We start from the raw sequence: 22,542 nt of genomic DNA on the forward strand, positions 1-22,542 counted from the left end.
CTTCTCACCTATTGTGAAACCTTCAACCATCAGAATCATTTAGTCCTTCGCTCTTACATAAACGTGAAAAATACAACAAATAGATATTAACAATGTTTTTTCTTAATGGTGAACTTCGAAAGGAAGTCTATATGCAACAATCACCTAGATTTGTCCACTCTGACTCAACTCTTGTCTGCAAGTTAAAGAAGTCCCTCTATGCCTTAAAGCAGGCTCCAAGGGCATGGTATGAAAAGCTTCATCAAGATTTGCTTCAAGTTGGTTTCTCCTCTAACAAATATGATCGCTCACTTTTTGTGTACAAGCATCAAGACATTACACTATATGAATTGGTTTATGTTGATGACATTCTTCTCATTGATACGTCACCTAAAATCATTCATGGTCTTATCACCAAACTCAATGATAAGTTTTTTCTTAACAAGGTTAGCTTACCAAAATATTTCATTAGCATTGAGGTGCATCATCAGTCAAATAGGTCCATGCTTTGACACAAACAAAGTATATCAAAGATATTATGTCCAAGGTTAACATGGTTGATTCCAACATGGTGAAAACACCTATGTTTTGGAATCACAAGGTGAGCAAACATGACACTAATACATTAATTGATCCTTCACTATACAAGTATACAGTTGGAGTTCTTCAATATGTCATACTAACTAGACCTGACATTTCCTATTGTGTCAATAACGCTTGTAAATGTATGGAAAGTTCTCTTGAAACTCATCGGAATATGGTCAAATGAATACTCGGGTACTTAACGTAAGTATAAAGTGCAACCAAAGAGGAGTTGAATTAGGTTTTAAGACTTTTTCGCTTATTTTAGAGATGTTATGGTGCTTTGTATTTATCATAAAAGTTATGATGAATGGATGAATAATAAAGTAGGAAACATAAAGTGTAATAAGTAAATTGACACAAGATATATCATGGTTCCCCTTTTCAAACAAGATCACTCTAGCCCCCTCACATCCCATGAGAGATTTCACTATGTTAGACCTTTGTGCAAGCCTTACACCAAGACATCTCTTACAATCTTCTAACATAAGCCAACACAAGAAAGCAACACCACTTTATTTTACAACAAAAACTAAAACTATGGTGAACTTTGAATCTCTCTAAATCAAATAAACTTTTACAACCACCACCAACAACTTGTGATGATCACACCAAACAACAATGTTGAACAAACAATACAACCTTGTATAGAATTTTGAGTAATATTTGACATAGCTTAAATTCCAAGATAATAAATTTGATTTTCTCTTTCTCTTGATCACAATATATATATATATATATATATATATATATATATATATATATATATATATATATATATATATATATATATATATATATATATATATATATATATATATATATATATATATATATATACACACGCACACACACACACACTTAAATGCTCAAAATAATTAAATGAAACTATTTTTTAATGATATGAAAGTTATGCATAAAGTTTCACTGTGATGAATATATGAACACTTGAAAAAACTTGTTTGAATTATATGAAAAATGATGTATAAAAGAGGTAATTGAAAAAAAAATAATGTATTTTAACTTAAATATATTTCATTATACCTCTTTGATTTGATGCAATATTTTGAAAAAGTTTCATGATCATTGGCAATGTTTTGTAATCACAATGGATCATAGTTTTCGAAATAATATGTTGTTTCAAAAAAATAGTAAAATTCTGGCGGTTTCAAACTGTGAAAATTACGAACCAGTGTGTTTTTTAAAAAAATAAATAAATTACGACGGTTTCAAACTGCCACAGTTTACGAACCAGTGTCCTATTTAAAGAAAACATTAAGATTGCGGCAGTTTCAAAATGTCATAACTTACGAAAATCAGCTTTTCAAAATTTTGTTTTACAAAACCAATGTAAATCGATTTACTCAAGGAGATAAATCAATTTACCTTCTTAAATCTTTGAAAATTCTCTATGTTAAAGATGCAACTTTGAAATAATGCATGCAAAAATATTAGGAATGATTTAGATGAAAATATTTGAGCACCTAATATATATATATATATATATATATATATATATATATATATATATATATATATATATATATATATATATATTATATATATATATATATATATATATATATATATATATATATATATATATATATATATATATATATATATATATATATATATATATATATATATATATATATACACATACATAAATGAATTGTCAATGGTACATCAATCTTTATGATTCATTTCTTTGATTTTCAAATCTTATACAATCTTGATATTTGATTTCAATATTTTTCTTCTCTAATCTTTCTATACTTATAAGCTTTTGTCTTCATCAAAATTTAATCTAAGATAGATGAAGAACATCTTCTTCAAAATCTCTCCCATTTTGATGATGACAAAATAGATTGATGGGAAGTTTTTGCTTGATACTTGATTGCTCCCCATATCTTGTATATATCTCCTTATCTTGCATATATCCCCATTTATTATGAAATTTATGATATGCCTTTGGTATCCCGATAAATAACAAAAATAATCATCTATATTCTCCCCCTTTTTGACATTAAGAAAAAGAGTAAAACCCAAAGAATCATAATATAAGTGAAATGATACATTATATGTAAAAATAAATTATTTTCTTCACAATAATTTGATGTCAATGTTGATATTAAGTGTCAATCTTTCTCAAATCATCTTTAATTCAATGAAGTTTTAATCCTACCATATCATATGGTCTTGTACCTCGAAAGACCGATCTTAATTTGACAAGATTTACATATGGTCTTCAAGTATCTACAAAAAAACTTATAGTACTTTCTAAGTACCCATTTTTATTTGGGTTATCTTGGGTTAATTCTCTTCCTTGCCCATACATACTCACCAGAAACATCATAGTTTCTTATGTAGAAAGCACTAGGAGTATGGACTTTTGTATTAAAATAAAAGCATGTAGGTCTTAAAACATGATTCCTTTTAAAGACATAATAATGATTTCTATCATAAGACCTTTTAGAATGAATTACATCATGCACTTTCTTTGGTTTCACATTGTTGAATTTTGTGCTAGCTTTAACAAAGATGGTTTTACTTTTGTTTGGTTTATTAAAATTAGAAAATCCAAGTCCACATTTGTTATTTGAATATCTTTGTCTACTTATCACATCTTCTAAACCAATTTGACATTTTTCATATTTGGTAATGACTTGGTTTAATTCCACAATTTTTGACTCAAGAGATGAGCAATTATTGCATGCTAAATTTTTGATTAAGTCTAACTCCATTTTTGTGTTATTAGCCTTACTTTTTAGATTTAAAATAGGTTTCTTTTATTTTGAAAATATTCTAGAAAGTTTCAAAAATATCTCATGTAATTCATGGAAAGCATTTCGCAATTTATCGTACGAAGATATATCATTAATTTCATAATCACTAACCATATTTTCTTCATCATCAGAATGGGGTGAAGCCATTAATTGCATGTTTGCTTCTTCATCTGAATATGAACTTATCTCATAATTTTCATCTCATTTCACATATGATTTCTTTAGCCTTTTATCCTTCTTGATTTTGAATTTATTTTTCTTTTGAAGTGTTGGACATTCACTTTTGGCATGTCCTCTTTTATCACATTCAAAACAAGTAACCTTCCTTTTTGAATTTTGTGCTTCCTTTTAACTAGTTTTCTTTATTCTTTCCTTTCTCAAGAATTTTTTGAATTTCTTGATTAATGAATCATCTTCATCACTAGTGGATTGAGATTCATCTTCTTGTTCACTATCATGGACTTTGACTCTAGTTTTTAAGCCAATACTTTTGGATTTCTTTTTTGCATATTCATGTTTTCTAGTCTTTCAAGTTCTTGAAGTTTACCTAAAAATGAGGTTGAAGACATTTTGGAGAGGCTTTTATTTTCTGATATTGTCGTCACCTTAGGTTTCCAGTCTCTTATAAATGATATAAGGAATTTGAGATTTAAATCATCATTTGTAAAAAAAATCCAAGACCCGTCAAATAACTTGTTAAGTGTGAGAATCTCTTTTGCAAATCAAGAATTGTTTCTTCGGGCTGCATTCTAAATATTCCATATTCTTGTGATAAAATGTTTAGTTTTGATCTTTACTTCAATTTTACCTTCACGGGTCACTTCCAAAGTATTCCAAATATCTTTTGTTGTTTTACAATGAGATATACGAAAGAGTTCATCCATATTTAGGGCTGACTGAAGCATGTTCTTTGCCTTTTTGTCAGGTAACACTTTCTTCTTGTCATCATCATTCCAAGAGCCTTTTACTTTTTCTTGTTCTACATTATTGATGAAATATCCAAATCATTTCCATCACTTCTTTTTCACAGATCTGGTTCGTCAAACATCATTACTCGTGTTGATTAATGTTGTTATTTTTGTTGTTTTTGTTATCGTTGTTTATTGTTGTTGTTTATTGTTGTTGTTTTTGTTTTTGTTGTTTATTGGTGACGTTGTTGTAATTTTTTTGAGATATTATTTTTTTGAGTTGTTTTTTAATGTAAGTTGTTGTCTTTGAGTTATTGATGTTGTTGTTTTATTATTATTTAGTTTTTCTACTTCCGAAAGTTATGAAAAACTATATGTTGTAGTTTATTTGTTGTTATTGAGTTTGAGATTGAACTTGATATTGAGAATATGTTTTTGTGATTCTTTGTGCAACTCTCATCTTGTTTTGTCGAGTTAAGTTTATTATATCTAATGTGGATTGTTTGTTTCTCTATACGGGGTTGAGTTTATTACAATCTCTCTCTCTCTCTCTCTCTCTCCTCTCTCTCTCTCTCTCTCTCTCTCTCTCTCTCTCTCTCTCTCTCTCTCTCTCTCTCTCTCTCTCTCTCTCTCTCTCTCTCTCTCTCTCTATATATATATATATATATATATATATATATATATATATATATATATATATATATATATATATATATATATATATATATATATATATATATATATAATTATATATATATATATATAATATATATATATATATATATATTAGCTTGTAGCATTTTGTTTCACTTGTCTAAAAACAACACAAACATAACACTAACGAAAATCTCTAAACAAGGAGATCCCTAAACACATATCATCCTTAATACGAAGATGATATGTGTTTAGGACTCTCATTCGGTATTTTTCAGAATGAAATATCCAAATCATTTCCATCACTTCTTTTTCACAAATCTGGTTCGTCAAACATCATTACTCATGTTGATTAATGTTGTTGTTTTTGTTGTCGTTGTTTATTGTTGTTGTTTTTGTTTTTGTTGTTTATTGTTGTTGTTACTGAGACCCGAAACCCTTGAGGTTTAATCTTGTCATTGTTGTTGTTGTTTAAACATGTTGATATTATAGGTTTATTGGTGATGTTGTTGTAATTTTTTTGAGATATTATTTTTTTGAGTTGTTGTTTAATGTAAGTTGTTGTCTTTGAGTTATTGATGTTGTTGTTTTGTTGTTATTTAGTTTTTCTACTTCCGAAAGTTATGAAGAGCTATATGTTGTAGTTTATTTGTTGCTATTGAGTTTGAGTTTGAGATTGAACTTGATATTGAGAATATGTTTTTGTGATTCTTTGTGCAGCTCTCATCTTGTTTCGCCGAGTTGAGTTTATTATATCTAATATGGATTGTTTGTTTCTCTAACCCTTGTTTGAACATATAACCTATGAATTGATTTTTTGTAAATAATAATACAAAAAATTATGTTATATTTGAGATATATCTTACACTAATCAAATTTTTTCGAGCATTCTCCGACTCATCATTCATCTAATGTTCTTTTATGGTTAAAATCTCTCAAATACTTATAGTTTTCGTTCAAATTCCTTCCATACTTGTTCATTTTGCAAAAAATAAATTTTTATGCCTTGAAGAATAAATTACTAGAAATAAAAGTGTTGAATAAAGCTTGAAATATTGAAGAGATTCTAACCATTAAAGAACCTGAGATGAATGATGAGTTACAGGATGCTCGAAAATCATTAATTATGGTAAGTTGTTCTTCAAATATAACATAATTGTTTATATAATTATTTTTCTAACCAATTTGATAAGTTATATGTTCAGTTAGGGTTTAGTAAAATAAGCAATCCACATTAGATGTAATAAACTCAATCGTGTTATACCCGTCGATGGAATGTCAAAACCGAGAGGAAATGTGTTTTTGCCATTTAAAATTTCCAAAAAGGATCTCCCTGGGGATCGAACTCATGACCTTTACACACTACCCATTGGTTGAATAAAAACTGAGATGTAAAGTGAAGCACTTTTTATGACACCCTTCATTACCTCGCATTTGAAACCGAGGTGACATCTCATATCCAACCGAGGTTATATGTGTTTTTTATAGTAATGAATCTTAATATTTGATTTTAATCTTTTTCTTCTTTGGTCTTTCTTTATTGATAAACTTTTGTATTCATCAAAACTTAATCTTAGATAAATGAAAAACATCTTCTTCACACTTAAGTGGCACATGTACTCATGGCATAATGTTTTCACCATCCAATCCTCTTCAAAAGTTTTCTTTAATAGCCTATTGGGACTAAGAATGGATAAATGATCCTGATGATATAAGATCAATACCAGGGTCATGTGTTTACTTTAGTTCTAACCTGGTTTCTTGAGCTCAAGAAAACAAACACTTGTGGCACGTTCAAGTAATGAGGCAGAGTATCAGGCTTTGGCACACACTACCGCTGAATTTTTTTGGATTGAATCTCTCTTGGATAAACTGCAATTCAACTATCTTGCACCGACATTTCTATGTGACAACCTTAGTGCAGTTATGGTGTATCATAATCCCATAGTTCATTTTAGGACCAAGCACATAGAGCTTGACATCCACTTTGTTCGTGAAAGAGTAGTAACACGTAAACTCCACATTCAACATGTTCTAGGTCCGACGCATATAACAGATGATGTTACAAAACCTTTTCCATCTAGTTTGTTCCCATATTTTAGGACCAAACTCAATGTTGTTCCGCTTTACCAACCATGAGTTTGGGGGGGGGGGGGGGTATCTTAGAGATAATCAAAAGTGAATAACTACTTTTAAAAAGTTAGTTATGATTGTTTAAAATCTGTTAGGAAAAGTTATTTAGAATAATTAACTTCATCCATTGTATATATACACATTAATCATCCATGTGCTTTGTAATGAACTATTACAATCAACACAAGAAGATATTGTTCTAGATTTCTCTCATATGTTATACTTTGCTCATTCAATAATGTAACACATACTTGTATCACGTAGCAAAAATAACTTAATACATTCATCACTTTGATCTCTCTCAATATTCTCTTTATTTTATTTTTCCTCTTATTTCTTGTAGAGCAAGAAAGCTCTTGCTCTAACACATATATGAGAAAAACTAATCTAATTAATTATATACTTTATATTATCCCTTAGCATGATTCGAACAATAATTATATATTAACAAATGGTAATATAATTTTGATCAACAATTCTTAGCACGATTCAAACAATAATTATATCTTAACAAGCAAATTTAATCTTTTTGCAAATAAAAAAAGCATTATTTTTATTAGTTATATTTATCTATCTTCAGGTGATATGCCTTTAAATTTGATATTCTAGGCATTAGCATGCTACACATCAATCCCAAACCATGTCATCCAAATATACTACACATACATAACCCAACTCAAGTCTATCATGCTATGATTCAAATCCAAACAATTACATTCAAACATACATGACAACCACATCACAATTCAATCATCGACGTATACATAGGCTATAGGCAATTTCTATGACAGTGCACATATCTACACCAGTTCAGCTATACATACTATGCATACATAACCATTCAAAACATTGTCTAACTGTAAAAATTTCAGTTAACCATTAATTATCTTAAACCCTAACTGTCATAAAAATTTTGGTATACAACTTAGCAAACTTCCATATCTAATTAACCCTAACTTGTTCACTAAACCACCTGGCCTTAACCACTAACTAAATGACCAAGTCAGTTAGAAACCACAAACCAACCTCAACAAACCCCAACTGACTCTAACTGTCCAATGCCACGTGTCCCACACCAATTACCAAATTTCCCCTAAGTTCAATTTCCCTCCAAAACCTTCTAATTAACTTTTAAACCCTAACTAATTGCTAACCTCTAAACAAACACATTTTTCATCCATTTTTTAACTGAATTTAGTGTAAAACTAACACAAATTCACTCAAGTTCTTCATTCCAAAAAAAACATAATCTAACCAACTTTTCAAATTATTATCCACCCTTGATTAATTCTTCCCAAGGATCACCATCTAAGGGCTAGGACCCTCTCATTCCTAACCGTTTGTAACTGACTTTCCCCTCTCAAATTTCATCAACCCTCATCTATATAAACCATAATCCCTTACTTCATCAATAAGTTTTCAATGACCTAATAAAGCTCTACCTAATTCTCATCCCTAACTTCTCAAACTCACTCTAAAGCTCTCAATCCACCATTGATCAGAGCTTCACATTAAAGCTCTGAATCAATTGAGCTAAACTACATCCATCAAACTCTGCCCTATATTGTTCATCATCATCTCTGCAAAGTTCATACGTATAATCCGAATTCCCTATCTCCTACAAATATCATCATCAATCATTTCCTACACAACTACAATGTTCAACATAAATTCATAGAAAAATTAAAAAAGAAGAAGAAGAAGAAGAGATTTAATGTAATAGAAAGTAATTTGAGAATATATGTTTACCTGAGTATGTGGCCTTGTTCCTCTGGGTTTATATCAGCATCTTCCTCAACTCCTACTTCGACTAGGGCAATCCTTAGCTCTATTGGTAATCCATGTTTTAACTTTTCATCTACTTGTTTCATCTTTGTTATCACATTATAGCCCTTGTGTTGCTGAAGCATAGCCCTAAGGTTTTTCTCTGGAATCATGGATGTGCACTATTTAATTTTTCATAGAAGGACTTTTAGGGTTTAGCGTTTGGGTCAGATGTAGGGAAATTGGTTAGGTTTCAAGAAGATTGGAGGTTAGGGATGGAGAAAGGGTGAGGAAAGGATTAGTTTGTTGGTGGTTCAATTGTGTTATGGGCCCCACCAGTGTCGGAGGCGATTTCCAGCGCGGCAGAGCGATTTGAGGTGAGCTAGAGAGTGTGTGTGTGTGTGTGTGTGTGTGTGTGTGTGAGAGAGAGAGAGAGAGAGAGAGAGAGAGGATAGAGGCATACTGAGTGAATGGGTGGAATTCATCTCCTTTCCCCCCTTATGAGTTTTCAAATGGGCTTAGAAGACAAGGCCCAAGGGCCTTTTACTCATAGCACAACCCTCAACTACTAACATAGCCCAGTTTTGAAACAAATAAATCAAAATGACCATGGGCCTCACTCAAGCTTCAGACCCAACGCCCATTTGCTCCATCTCACTCCCTTTTTCTTTGTCGCACCCCTTGATAGAGCTCTTTTTTTATTTCATTTTATTTTAGAGCTTTCTTTTTATCTCTTTTTAATATACCAATTTGGTTATAATTAGGGATTAATTTCTTAATTAACTTTAGGACTAATGTCTTAAATTAGGGTTATTTTCTACATGTGATTAGATTAGACTTAATTGAAAAGTTAGAGTTAATATCATTAACCTTGATTTTTCTCTTTTTCTTTATCTTTAATTCATAATTTATGGTTACTTGCTTAATTCTACTTAGTATAACATGGCCTATAATCTCTTGCATAATCCCTTATATTTTCATTTCAATTAATTGGTTTGATTAGTTAATTGAATTAGAAAACTTTAGGACTTGTACCATACATGTTCCCTTAGCTCAAATGCAATTCCTCATGGTCAAAACCCTAGAAAATAGGTTAATCAATGCATGACAACAATAGGCTTTATTCCCCATCTGTGGTATCACATCCCATTCTTTCAATCATCTCTCTCTTTGTTTATTTAAAACTAAAACTTCTTTTTTGTGAATTGATCAGTGCATTTTGATGCATATTCTTATACTATTGTACTTAGACAACTCTGTAGTTTATTCTATTATTTTTACCCTTTTTACTGTGTTTTTATATTTAAGTTTATTTCTGGCTTTATTTTATTTTTGTACTTTATTTTCCGCTTAAATAGTTATTTCATACCTTGTCACTATGCAGATCATAACCTGAGCTTCGAGAATCGGGTTGATGCATTCTGATATGCATTAGAAAGCTAAGAGATAGAGATACAACTTTTGTGTTGAAGTTAAAATCTGATTTGGAATGAAGGAGGGTCTAATAATTCGTTGAAGTTCCAAACATAATTAAAATACTTAGTTTGGGCCAGTTTTTGTAATTTTCGGGTCAGTTCTCATAAGGGCCCAAATTTCCCTTTTATTATATTAGATATTTCACTGTTATAGTAATTCGATTTTGTATTCACGAAAAATAATACGCTTTGTACGAACCTATGAAAAACTAACACTCTGGGAGTTGATCTGTTGTATTCAGGTTCCAAAACTTTGAGATTATTATAATTATGCAATTGAATTTCGATTTCCTTTCAAGTTATTCCTATTAATCATTTGCTTAATTAGAATGCAATCGTTTGCTTAATTTGATTGTTGTTATAGGGCAAAACTGTTAAATTCGATTGATAAATGTTCCTAAATTTAATCACTTTAATTCATCTTATTTGTTAATCTGCGTTATCTCTAACTGAATGCTTAATTCGGAAAATAGGAAGATAATTCATATAGTATCGTTAGCGCTTGATTGATTGTTACTGTTATCAAATGGAACTGAGAATCCATTTAGGGAATTGAAGCTATAATATTTAATGATAAGCCGTAACCCGAATCAGTAGATCAACTTATTTTATAATCACTTTTTATAATTACTTTTTATAACCACTTATTCTAAATCGAATCGAAACCCCCCTTATTTCGATTTCTTATTTGGTTAATTTGCCAATAGTCCTTGCGATATGATACTCGAATGTCGCTTCCCTAAACTACTGTTCTTAATTTCTCATTTTTGACTCGTGTGCGACAGTGGATCACGAATAAACCATAAAAGACTTAACAAATATGATGCGTATTGTAAGCCACATGCCTTAAGAAATGGAGAAGAATGAGAGGGGGCATTTATATCCTTATTCTGAATACCTTTGGATACGGGATGTATGACCCAGTTGTTCAAAGTATTCACCTCCACTCATAGACTTTAGTGCAATTCAAATCAAATTAATTTTCAACATTCGTCTTCGGACTAATCACAACCAACATCAAAAATATTTCATATTATTTCTCTCATAACTCCTCTTGGTTTTGACACCCATAATCTTCCTCTTTCTCGTTTGCCTTATTAATCCCCTGATTTAGGCAAACTCTTAGTCCTCTTCCCGTTTTCCTTGTTAATCCATGGTTTAGACAATTTCCTATTCTTTTTTCCATTTGCCTTGTTAATCTCCTGGTTTAGAAAAACTCTCTTCCTTTATCCTGTTTGTCTTATTAATCTCCTGGTTTAGGCAAACTCTCTTTCTTTATCCTGTTTGCCTTGTTAATCCTTTCGTTTAGACAAACTCTTAATCTTTTCCCGTTTGCCTTGTTAATCCCATGGTTTAGGAAAACCCTTGTTCCTGTTTACCTTGTTAAACTCCGTTTTAGACAAACATTTACAATTCAAGTCCTTGGTTCAAACACCACATTTACAATGCTTCCCTTGGTTCAGACACCACCTTTACAATTCTTTTTCCTTGGTATAGACACCGTCTTTACAATTCTTTGTCCTTGATTTTGGCCAAAACAATAATTTCTTTTTATAAAAGAACTGTTATAATCAATTCCTTAGTAGTCAGATTAATAGCTTAGAGCATCCGGACCAAGATCAAATAGTTAACGTCAAAATACTTATAGGATACAATTATAACACTGTTCCCTAAAATCAACCAACAAATACTTATTTTCTACCCACGTACTACGAAACTCTGATTTTCTCATTGCACTATGGGAATACGTAGGCACAAGGTTTCAAAATCTTGGCGAGCACATTAATTAAAAACTTATTTTCCCCTTAATTAAAACAGATCGCAAGTAACCTTTAGATAATAACACCCATCAGTGCAAAGAATAATCAAAATGGTTCCCGTTGAGTACAACGGATGTGAGGGGTGCTCATATCTTCATATTGTATAATTGACTTTCTTACGCTTTTTCTCTTCTGTTTGGATTTTATTGATATTTTCCCTTTCTTAGACCAAATAAAATTCAATGACGACTCTGTTGTATATCGAGTGTGCGATGCATTCAGGTATTTTTTCGCGGCGCAACAAACCTAACACATAAATTATTCGTAATTAACGAAATTCAAACTGAGACCTTGAGAAGAACATACACTCAAAACACAATCTTTCACCGTTAAGTCAACCATAAAGTTATTTTTACTAATAATAGTACTCTATTTTTTTTTAAATTGCATTCGTACAGAAAAATCAAAATCAAGATGCCAATCTTAATTAATCTTTTAGTAATTTAAGTAGTAATCTTTACCTTTTAGATTTAATTAGGTTTTTAGAATTTTTTTTTATTTATGTTTATTTTAGAAAAATAAAGTTTATTATAGGAGTGATAAAACGGAATCAATTCATGAACATAGATCAAGATCTTAAGTTCATACATTCTAATATATTGGTCCATCTCATTTTTTCGGACTATTGCAGACGTAGATTTCTATTTAAAATTTTATATTTTTAAATTTAAAATATGCAGTCTTCGCGAATCTATTATATCCGATCCTATTTTTTTTTTTTTGAGATATACTAAAATTTTAGACCGGTAGATTCAATTATTGTCCCATCTCTTTTTCTTTTAAGACGGGGTCTGTATGCCACCCCTAATTTTATTGTAATCCCACATTATTCACATGGTATTCGATTTCTTATCAGTCACTGTTTTACACATTACAATACAATGAACAAACTATATCCATAAAAAAAGAAAAACATTTTCAATTTAATAAATTATTATTATCATTGAACAATAGTACTTATTATTCTAAACCCAACAATATAAATAATTGTCATTCCCCTTCCTGTCTTCACCACACATTTTCTCTCCACTTTCCACCTCTTCTTCTCCAACCCAATCATGAACAAAATAAAACAACTCCTCGCCAGAATCTCAAACTCCGGCAACAACAACAACAACAAAAAACTCATCCTCACCCTTTTCACAACGGTTCTCATTATAACCGCCATTGTAGCCATTATCGCAACCACAACCACAACCAAAAACTCAAACAAAACCAACAAAATCACTTCATCATCTCTCTCACTCTCTCACCATTCTCACACCATTATCAAATCAGCTTGCACCACCACACTCTACCCCGAACTCTGTTTCTCCGCCATCTCCTCTGAACCAAACATAACTCACAAAATCACCAACCACAAAGACGTTATCTCAGTCTCTCTCAACATCACAAAAAGAGCAGTAGAACATAACTTCTTCACCGTGGAAAATCTTCTCACGTTAAAAAACCTCACCGGGAGAGAGAAAATCGCTCTTCATGATTGTTTAGAAACCATTGATGAAACGCTAGATGAACTCAAAGAAGCTGAGGAAGATCTTGTGTTATATCCAGCTAAAAAGACAGTTTATCAACATGCGGACGATCTCAAAACGCTGATAAGCGCCGCCATTACTAACCAGGTAACTTGCTTGGACGGTTTCTCGCACGACGGTGCTGATAAGAGAGTGAGAAAGGTTCTAGAAGAAGGACAAGTCCACGTGGAGCATATGTGTAGTAATGCATTAGCCATGACGAAGAACATGACGGATTCAGACATAGCAGAATTTGAACAGAAAAACATGTTGAAAAGTGAAAGAAACGGTAGGAAATTATTGGAGGAGGAGAATGGAGTGAAGTGGCCGGAGTGGATATCGGCGGGGGATAGGAGGCTGCTGCAAGGGGGAGCAGTGAAGGCGGATGTGGTGGTCGCGGCGGATGGGAGTGGGAACTTTAAGACGGTGTCGGAGGCGGTGGCGGCTGCTCCTTTGAAGAGTAGTAAGAGATTTGTAATTAAGATAAAAAGTGGGGTGTATAAAGAAAACGTGGAGGTGCCAAAGAAGAAGATAAATATAATGTTTTTGGGAGATGGTAAAACTAGCACTATTATTAGTAGTGATAGAAATGTTGTGGATGGAAGCACTACTTTTCACTCTGCTACTGTCGGTAAGTTTTTCTTCACTTCACTTTATTTAAAATAATATTTTTTTTTTGAAATTTATTGAACTTTTTTGGGAAAATATTTTTTATATTTTAGTTGATGAGTGGGTTTTGAAAAAAGAAATGAAATATAATAGTATATGGTAACGGTCGAATATATGAATGAATATTTAAATGTTCCCCATATGGATGCAATGAAATGATGTGCATGTGGTGTCCTTTTGAATAGGGTATGTTTGTTGATTTACACATTATAATCATACAAGAAAAAATTGGTTTATGTTTGAATATGGTAGGTTAGTTTATTTTTGAACATGGTATGTTTAATTGAAATACACATTATAATGATAAAATAAAAACTTCGTATTTAAGTTTATAGATGAAGTGGTAATTTAGGGATGGTAAATTTGTATGTCCTGTTTAGAAATGTATGTTAAATAATAGAGTTGGACTATTTAGAAATGTCTCCTAAATAATAGAATTGGACTAGAGTATATATTTAAAATTTTGTTTCGTTCAAAAAAGTGAAAGTGAGACGGGTTCGTAGAAATTGAATTTTTTAAATTTAAAAATTACGAAATTATATGTAAAAGTGACGTCCACAAACTTCAGACACATTAAAGAAGATGGATATAATCTTCTTTAATCTAAAATTATATGTAAAAATGATACATTAAAGAAGGCAGATCTAAAACTTCATGTTGGAGAGGTCGAGTCCATTTCATCATCTCTCTGATGATAACTAGTAAAAATTAACATACAACCCTAAGTATCACGATTCAAATTCTAATAATCGATATTGAGTTTTATCAAACTATTAAATTTTGGATTAAAATATGTTAGTGGTCTTTCTAAATATATCATATTTTATTTTTAATTTTAAAAAAAAATTATTTTAAAGAATAATCCTCATAAAAAATTTCATCCATATTTTTTATCTGTCTTACTGACAACCTTTTCAATTTAGGGACAAAATTAACAAAAAAAAATTTAACACAAATATATTTGTTTTTAAGGTATCATTCTCTTTGAAGAAATTTGTTTGAATAACTAAAAAATTTATCACATATATTTAAACCATAATTTTTTTTTCTCTCACCTGTAGAAATTAGTCAAGAGATAAATTTGGAAAAGTTTTTAATACCATGTTTTTTTTATAGTGACCAAAGTGTCCCCCTATAAGTAAACTATACAGTAGAATTATTGAAAAAAGTTGTTTAGCTAATTGAATGAATGAGCATTGAAGTGTGAATATGAAATCCAATTAGGCAGAAAGGTATTGGTGTACTTTTCAAATAGCTTGAATAATAGTAACTTCACATGGCTGGGCCACCACTAATTAACATATATTTTATTCATCAGATTTTAATTTTAAAAATCAACAAATCTTATACATTTAAATCTATTGCTCTCCTGTCATATCTTGTGTCCTATAAAACGTCTTAGAAACTAATCTTATACATTTATTAATTATTACTAAAATCTAAAATCTAACCTTATATATCTCATGTCATGCCATAACTGATGCATATCCCACTTCTCAAATTGTCCTCTAATTAAATGTCTTTTTCTACTATATTAAATCTTAATTAGTTTAGCCAAATAATATTTAAACATATTTTAAAATTTTACAATATATATTTTATGCTAATATGTTAATTTAAAGTGTCAATTTTCACAAAAACTTGTATGATAAGTTAATCCAAACAAATATTTAATTTTGTTATTCTTTTAATTTTTTAATTTATTCAAACATCATTTAAATTGATTATTTATATATATTCAAAATGAAATAGATTTTTTAACTGAACTATAATAGGTCAGTCATTCAGACCTTAAAAAAAACAAAACTCTGATTCTTTAACAAAAATACAGGTCAAACTTAAATTTTAAATTTTTTTAATAAATCAGACATAGATATAGACTTAACAAAGTCTAACTCGACCGAGTTTATTTCCACCCATTCACCTTACATTTCTATTACCTAACCTATGGGACATATTCAACAAAAGTTGGCAAGAAAATGTAGTTAATGACTAGGTCTTATCTCATCAATGTCCTCTCAAGTCTCAAGTTGGCTTATATTGATGACAAATAAGTGTCATGGTAGCTTTTAGTTGTGCAACTTAATTGCAACCAATTTTTTGTTCCATTTACTAGCATTTAGAGTTGTTAACCATGAAACAATATTGGTTGAGCACAACTCATTCCCCACCACTAACAAGTGGGCACATCCTTTTTGTATTGTCAATTTCGACATCCTTATTAAAAACAAACATGTGTAAGTGAAACAAAAACTATAAAAAAAATATTCTTTTTTCTTGATTCTCTCTCCATGTAATTTTGCAGCCATAGTAGGAGCAAATTTTCTAGCAAGAGACATAACATTCCAAAACACAGCTGGTCCAGCAAAGCACCAAGCAGTGGCCCTAAGAGTTGGTGCAGACCTCTCAGCCTTCTACAACTGCGACGTCATAGCCTACCAAGACACACTCTATGTCCACAACAACAGACAATTCTTCGTCAACTGTTTCATTTCCGGAACCGTCGATTTCATCTTCGGCAACGCAGCGGTCGTCTTCCAAAACTGCGACATTCATGCAAGACGTCCAAACTCAGGACAGAAGAACATGGTCACTGCACAAGGAAGGGTTGATCCCAACCAAAACACTGGAATTGTGATACAGAAATGTAGGATAGGTGCAACTAAAGATTTGGAGGGTGTGAAGAGTAGTTTTCCTACTTATCTTGGAAGGCCTTGGAAGGAGTATTCTAGAACAGTGATTATGCAAAGTGTTATTAGTGATGTTATTGAACCTGTTGGATGGCATGAATGGAATGGAAATTTTGCTTTGGATACTTTGGTTTATAGGGAATATTTGAATACTGGTCCTGGTTCTGGGACTTCTAAGAGGGTGACATGGAAAGGGTTTAAGGTTATTAGTAATGTTGCTGAGGCACAAAGTTTTACTGCTGGGAATTTTATTGGTGGGTCTAGTTGGTTGGGCTCTACTGGGTTTCCTTTTTCTCTTGGGCTTTAAATTGGGCCCAAATAGTTTTTTTTTTCATTTTTATTTTGTTATTTATTAAGTGGGAGAGAGTAACAAAGTTGACCAAATAAAGGTATATAAAGAGAGCAGAAAAATGGAAACACTGAGAGAGATATTGTTGCTCAAGAGGAAGCTTTTTAGTTTGGTAAAAGGCCATGGTCTATATGTGGCTTGGCCTAAATTATTGTGATATTGGTATTGTTTACATGGAAATAAATGTATTTTTGATTTATTAAGATTTTGGTTTGATCAAGAATGTAACTTTGTTATGGGTTTATAATTTTAGATGTAAAGCTACCTTGTCTCAGGATCAGGTTCATAAGTCCTAACAATGACTAGCAGTAACATTGTTTACTATGGTCTTTAAGATTAGGTTCTAAGCATTGGAAGAAACAATTTATAGGTTCAAAGCATCTAACCACTAAACACATATAACTAAATAAAATTCAAATGCATTCAAACTTCTAACATTTGCTCTATTCACTCCCAAATTGGAGAAGTTACATAAAACTTCTAATAAAACTTCTAACATTTGCTCTACTCACTCCCACATCGGAGAAGTTACATAAACTATTGGAGCATTTGTATGGCAATGTAACAAACCAGGAAATAGAATAGCATCAATACACTAATAAGGCCAAACAAAAATAACAGTTGCTACATGTTACACTTAGATTTTTCAGCTAGCAGAAAGTCAACAAAGAATGTCAATGAAAAGACATTTATAGCCGTCGATATAGGAAATATGGTTTGGAGGAGGAATCTCAGGGATTTATAGAGGCCTTTATTTCATCAAGAAGATCAGTCGACTGAACCACGTGAGGTGAAAGACTTAGTAAATTTACAAGTCCAGAGTCCTTGATAGTCCGCTTCGACAGTACGTTGGAGCAGTTAACATCGAGGGTCGTGTTAGAAGTTGTTACAACTCAACGCGGGTTTGAAATAGATAGCAGCGCGTATGGCACGTAAACACACTAGTGGGAACTTGAAGATTGAACGTGGAGTGAATGCAGTAGTCCCCTAGTGCTCATAACCGTCATCGATGGTTACTTTGTACATAGAATAAATAGTAGACTCATACATGGATTCAAAGGTCACAAAATTGCATGCATACTCTTCATACCACTAGAGTACTCGAGTCAAAGAGCGAAACAGTTGAGCGAGAAACATGTATGCGTCCAGTCCAATCTTTTGCATTAATTTTTTATTTCCTTAAACAGAACATGTACTTTTACTTTTGCTTTCTTTAATGTCATTTATTGCATTTTACCTTGTCATTTATCACAACTTGACTTCATTTAAAGTATTTTCCTATGTTGTTATCGTTCACACGACGACTGCATTCAATTCACACGCATGTGTGTTCACACAAATCATTTGCACAAATTGTTTTGGAGATTTTTCAAGTTAATCTCATAGACTTTTAAACTCATCATTGTTTATCAAAAGCACCAGTAAATAAATTGGCACACCCGACGAGACCCTTTTGTGCGGATATTTTTGCAAAAAAAAGGTGTCTTAAATTATTTTCTTTGTAGTGTTTCTCCATTTGTGAGGTCTTGTGTTGTATGCACTTTATGAGTGGTAATTGAATTTCCAAAATATCTCGTAAAAATCAAACCCCTTCCTAGAGTAATACTCCAAACCCAAGAGGACAACCGACAGTTACTAGTGTCAGCAATTATGTGGCTCCAACCTCCGTCGAGTAAATGCCCACTGTCATAAGCCAAGTAGTGGCGTATTCCATACCTCCAGATTTTTCATCACCACAAACGTCAATCGAACCAACCTTTTCTAGGGAAGTACGAAATTTAGGAGACCAAATGCCTCTTTATCTAGGTTTCTCATTACCTCATAAGGAACAATTGTATGGCATGTCAAGTGCAATGATGGCAAACATGCACTCTAGTATGTCAGTATATTCATAAAACATGATGGAAACTTCATCACCCTTTAAGCCGTATTTGACTTCAGCATCCACTATGGGAAACTTTGGCCAACTAGGACAACCACCAGGAAGTATGAGGGTATTTTCCTCTGTAGGTGCTTAATTGGCTGCATTATATGGTAAAACACTAGCTGGTTACTAATGTCTTGGCTGATGTCAGGACATGGTATGTATGTGTGACTACATTGTAGGTTAGAATATCTAACTGTACTCTGATGTCTTGACTGATGTCATGACACACTTGAGTAGTTACTGCAGGATTAGCTAACACAGGATTTATTGAATGTCAAACTGGATGCTGTGACATTCATACCTGTCAGCAGATACTAAGGAATAGAACAGCTGGTGTTCTGTTAGAACTTAGTATTTATTTCCAGTCTGGTTATCAAGGAAAGACCAGACCTGGCATAAGGCCTACTGACTGAATGTCAAACTGGATGTTATGACATTCATCATTGACAGCAGCTACTGAACATTAGACAGAGTGGTGTTCTGCTATACTTCAGCATGTTACTTAGTCTGTTCTTCAAGAGAATAATAGAACTAACTTAAGGCCAAATGTGTAAATGTTAAATTGGACACTTTGACATTTATTAATGTAAGCTGTTACTGTAGTATGGTCATTTTGATCATGTACAGGTCAACAAAATTGTACAGTCTGTTTTCTGGAAAAACAGACTCAGGATATGGACCTTGATGTCAAGCTGAATGTCGTGACATTCATTCCTGACAGCATATGCTATATTGTAGGTTGTACGAACCTATGAAAAACTAACACTCTGGGAGTTGATCTGTTGTATCCAGGTTCCAAAACTTTGAGATTATTATAATTATGCAATTGAATTTCGATTTCCTTTCAAGTTCTTCCTATTAATCATTTGCTTAATTAGAGTGTAATCGTTTGCTTAATTTGATTGTTGTTATAGGGCAAAACTATTAAATTCGATTGATAAATGTTCCTAAATTTAATCACTTTAACTCAGCTTATTTGTTAATCCGCGTTATCTCTAACTGAATGCTTAATTCGAAAAACAGGAAGATAATTCATATAGTATCGTTAGCGCTTGATTGATTGGTACTGTAATCGAATGGAACTGAGAATCCATTTAGGGAATTGAAGCTATAATATTTAATGATAAGCCGTAACCTGAATAGTAGATCAACTTATTTTATAATCACTTTTTATAATTACTTTTTATAACCACTTATTCTAAATCGAATCAAAACCCCTCTTATTTCGATTTCTTATTTGGTTAATTTGCCAAGAGTCCTTGCGATATGATACTCGAGTTTCGCTTCCCTAGACTACTGTTCTTAATTACTCGTTTTTGACTCGTGTGTGAGGATCACAAATAAACCATAAAAGACTTAATAAATACGATGCGAATTGTAAGCCACATGCCTTGAGAAATGGAGAAGAATGAGAGGGAGCATTTATATCCTTATTCTGAATACCTTTGGATACGGGATGTATGACCCAGTTGTTCAAAGTATTCACCTCCACTCATAGACTTTAGTGCAATTCAAATCAAGATAATTTTCAACATTCGTCTTCGGACTAAAATCAATCACAACCAACATCAAAAATATTTCATATTCTTTCTCTCATAACTCCTCTTGGTTTTGACACCCATAATCTTCCTCTTTCTCGTTTGCCTTATTAATCCCCTGATTTAGGCAAACTCTTAGTCCTCTTCCCGTTTTCCTTGTTAATCCATGGTTTAGACAATTTCCTATTCTTTTTTCCAATTGCCTTGTTAATCTCCTGGTTTAGACAAACTCTCTTCCTTTATCTTGTTTGCCTTATTAATCTTTTGGTTTAGACAAACTCTCTTTCTTTATCCTGTTTGCCTTGTTAATCCCTTCGTTTAGACAAACTCTTAATCTTTTCTCGTTTGCCTTGTTAATCCCATGGTTTAGGAAAACCCTTGTTCCTGTTTACCTTGTTAAACTCCGTTTTAGACAAACATTTACAATTCAAGTCCTTGGTTCAAATACCACATTTACAATTTTTCCCTTGGTTCAAACACCACCTTTATAATTCTTTGTCCTTGGTTCAGACACCGTCTTTACAATGCTTTGTACTTGATTCTGGCCAAAACAATAATTTCTTTTCATAAAAGAACTGTTATAATCAATTCCTTAGTAGTCAGATTAATAGCTTAGAGCATCCGGATCAGGATCAAATAGTTAACGTCAAAATAATTTTAGGATACAATTATAACATTGTTCCCTAAAATCAACCAACAAATACTTATTTTTTATCCACGTATTACGAAACTCTGATTTTCTCATTGCATTATGGGAATACGTAGGCACAAGGTTTCAAAATCTTGGCGAGCACATTAATTAAAAACTTATTTTCCCCCTTAATTAAAACAGGTCGCAAGTAATCTTTAGATGATAACATCCATCAGTGCAAAGAACAATTAAAATGGTTCCCGTTGAGTACAACGGATGTGAGGGGTGCTCATATCTTCTCATTGTATAATCGATTTTCTTACCCATTTTCTCTTCTGTTTGGATTTTATTGATATTTTCCCTTTCTCTTAGACCAAATAAAATTCAATGACGACTCTGTTGTATATCGAGCGTGCGATGCATTTAGGTATTTTTTCGCGGCGCAACAGACCTAACACATAAATTATTCGTAATTAACGAAATTCAAACCTAAGATCTTGAGAAGAACATACACTCAAGACACAACCTTTCACCATTAAGTCAACCATAACGTTATTTTTACTAATAATAGTACTCTAATTTTTTTTAAATTGCATTCGTATAGAAAATCAAAATCAAGATGTCAATCTTAATTAATCTTTTAGTAACTTAAGTAGTAATCTTTACCTTTTAGATTTAATTAGGTTTTTAGAATTTTTTTTATTTATGTTTATTTTAGAAAAATTAAGTTTATTATAGAAGTGATAAAATGGAATCAATTCATGGACATAGATCAAGACTTTAAGCTCATGCATTCTAATATATTGGTCCATCTCATTTTTTTGCGGACTATTGCAGGCATAAATTTCTATTTAAAATTTTATATTTTTAAATTTAAAATATATAGTGTTCGTGAATCTGTTATATCCGATTTTTTTTTTTTTAGAGATATCTTAAAATTTTAGACCCGTAGAATCAATTATTGTCCCATCTCTTTTTCTTTTAAACGGGACAGGGGTCCGAATGCTACCCCTAATTTTTTATTATTGTAATCCCACATTATTCACATGGTATTCGATTTCTTATCATTCACTATTTTACGCATTACACTACAATGAACAAACTATATCCATAAAAAAAG

General features: G+C 31.8%; 1 protein-coding gene across 1 annotated transcript; it reads left to right on the forward strand.

The window, feature by feature from the left end:
- The first annotated feature begins 13,103 nt into the window (after window positions 1-13,103).
- LOC127076198 (pectinesterase) lies at window positions 13,104-17,529 on the forward strand. The gene is made up of 2 exons (XM_051017782.1): window positions 13,104-14,249; window positions 16,593-17,529. Exons 1-2 carry the CDS (start codon window positions 13,163-13,165, stop codon window positions 17,282-17,284), a joined length of 1,779 nt encoding a protein of 592 aa, XP_050873739.1. The 5' UTR covers window positions 13,104-13,162; the 3' UTR covers window positions 17,285-17,529.
- Window positions 17,530-22,542: the final 5,013 nt, after the last annotated feature.

This window comes from Lathyrus oleraceus, chromosome 4, assembly GCF_024323335.1.
Source record: "Lathyrus oleraceus cultivar Zhongwan6 chromosome 4, CAAS_Psat_ZW6_1.0, whole genome shotgun sequence".
In the NCBI taxonomy this organism is placed as follows: Eukaryota; Viridiplantae; Streptophyta; class Magnoliopsida; order Fabales; family Fabaceae; genus Lathyrus; species Lathyrus oleraceus.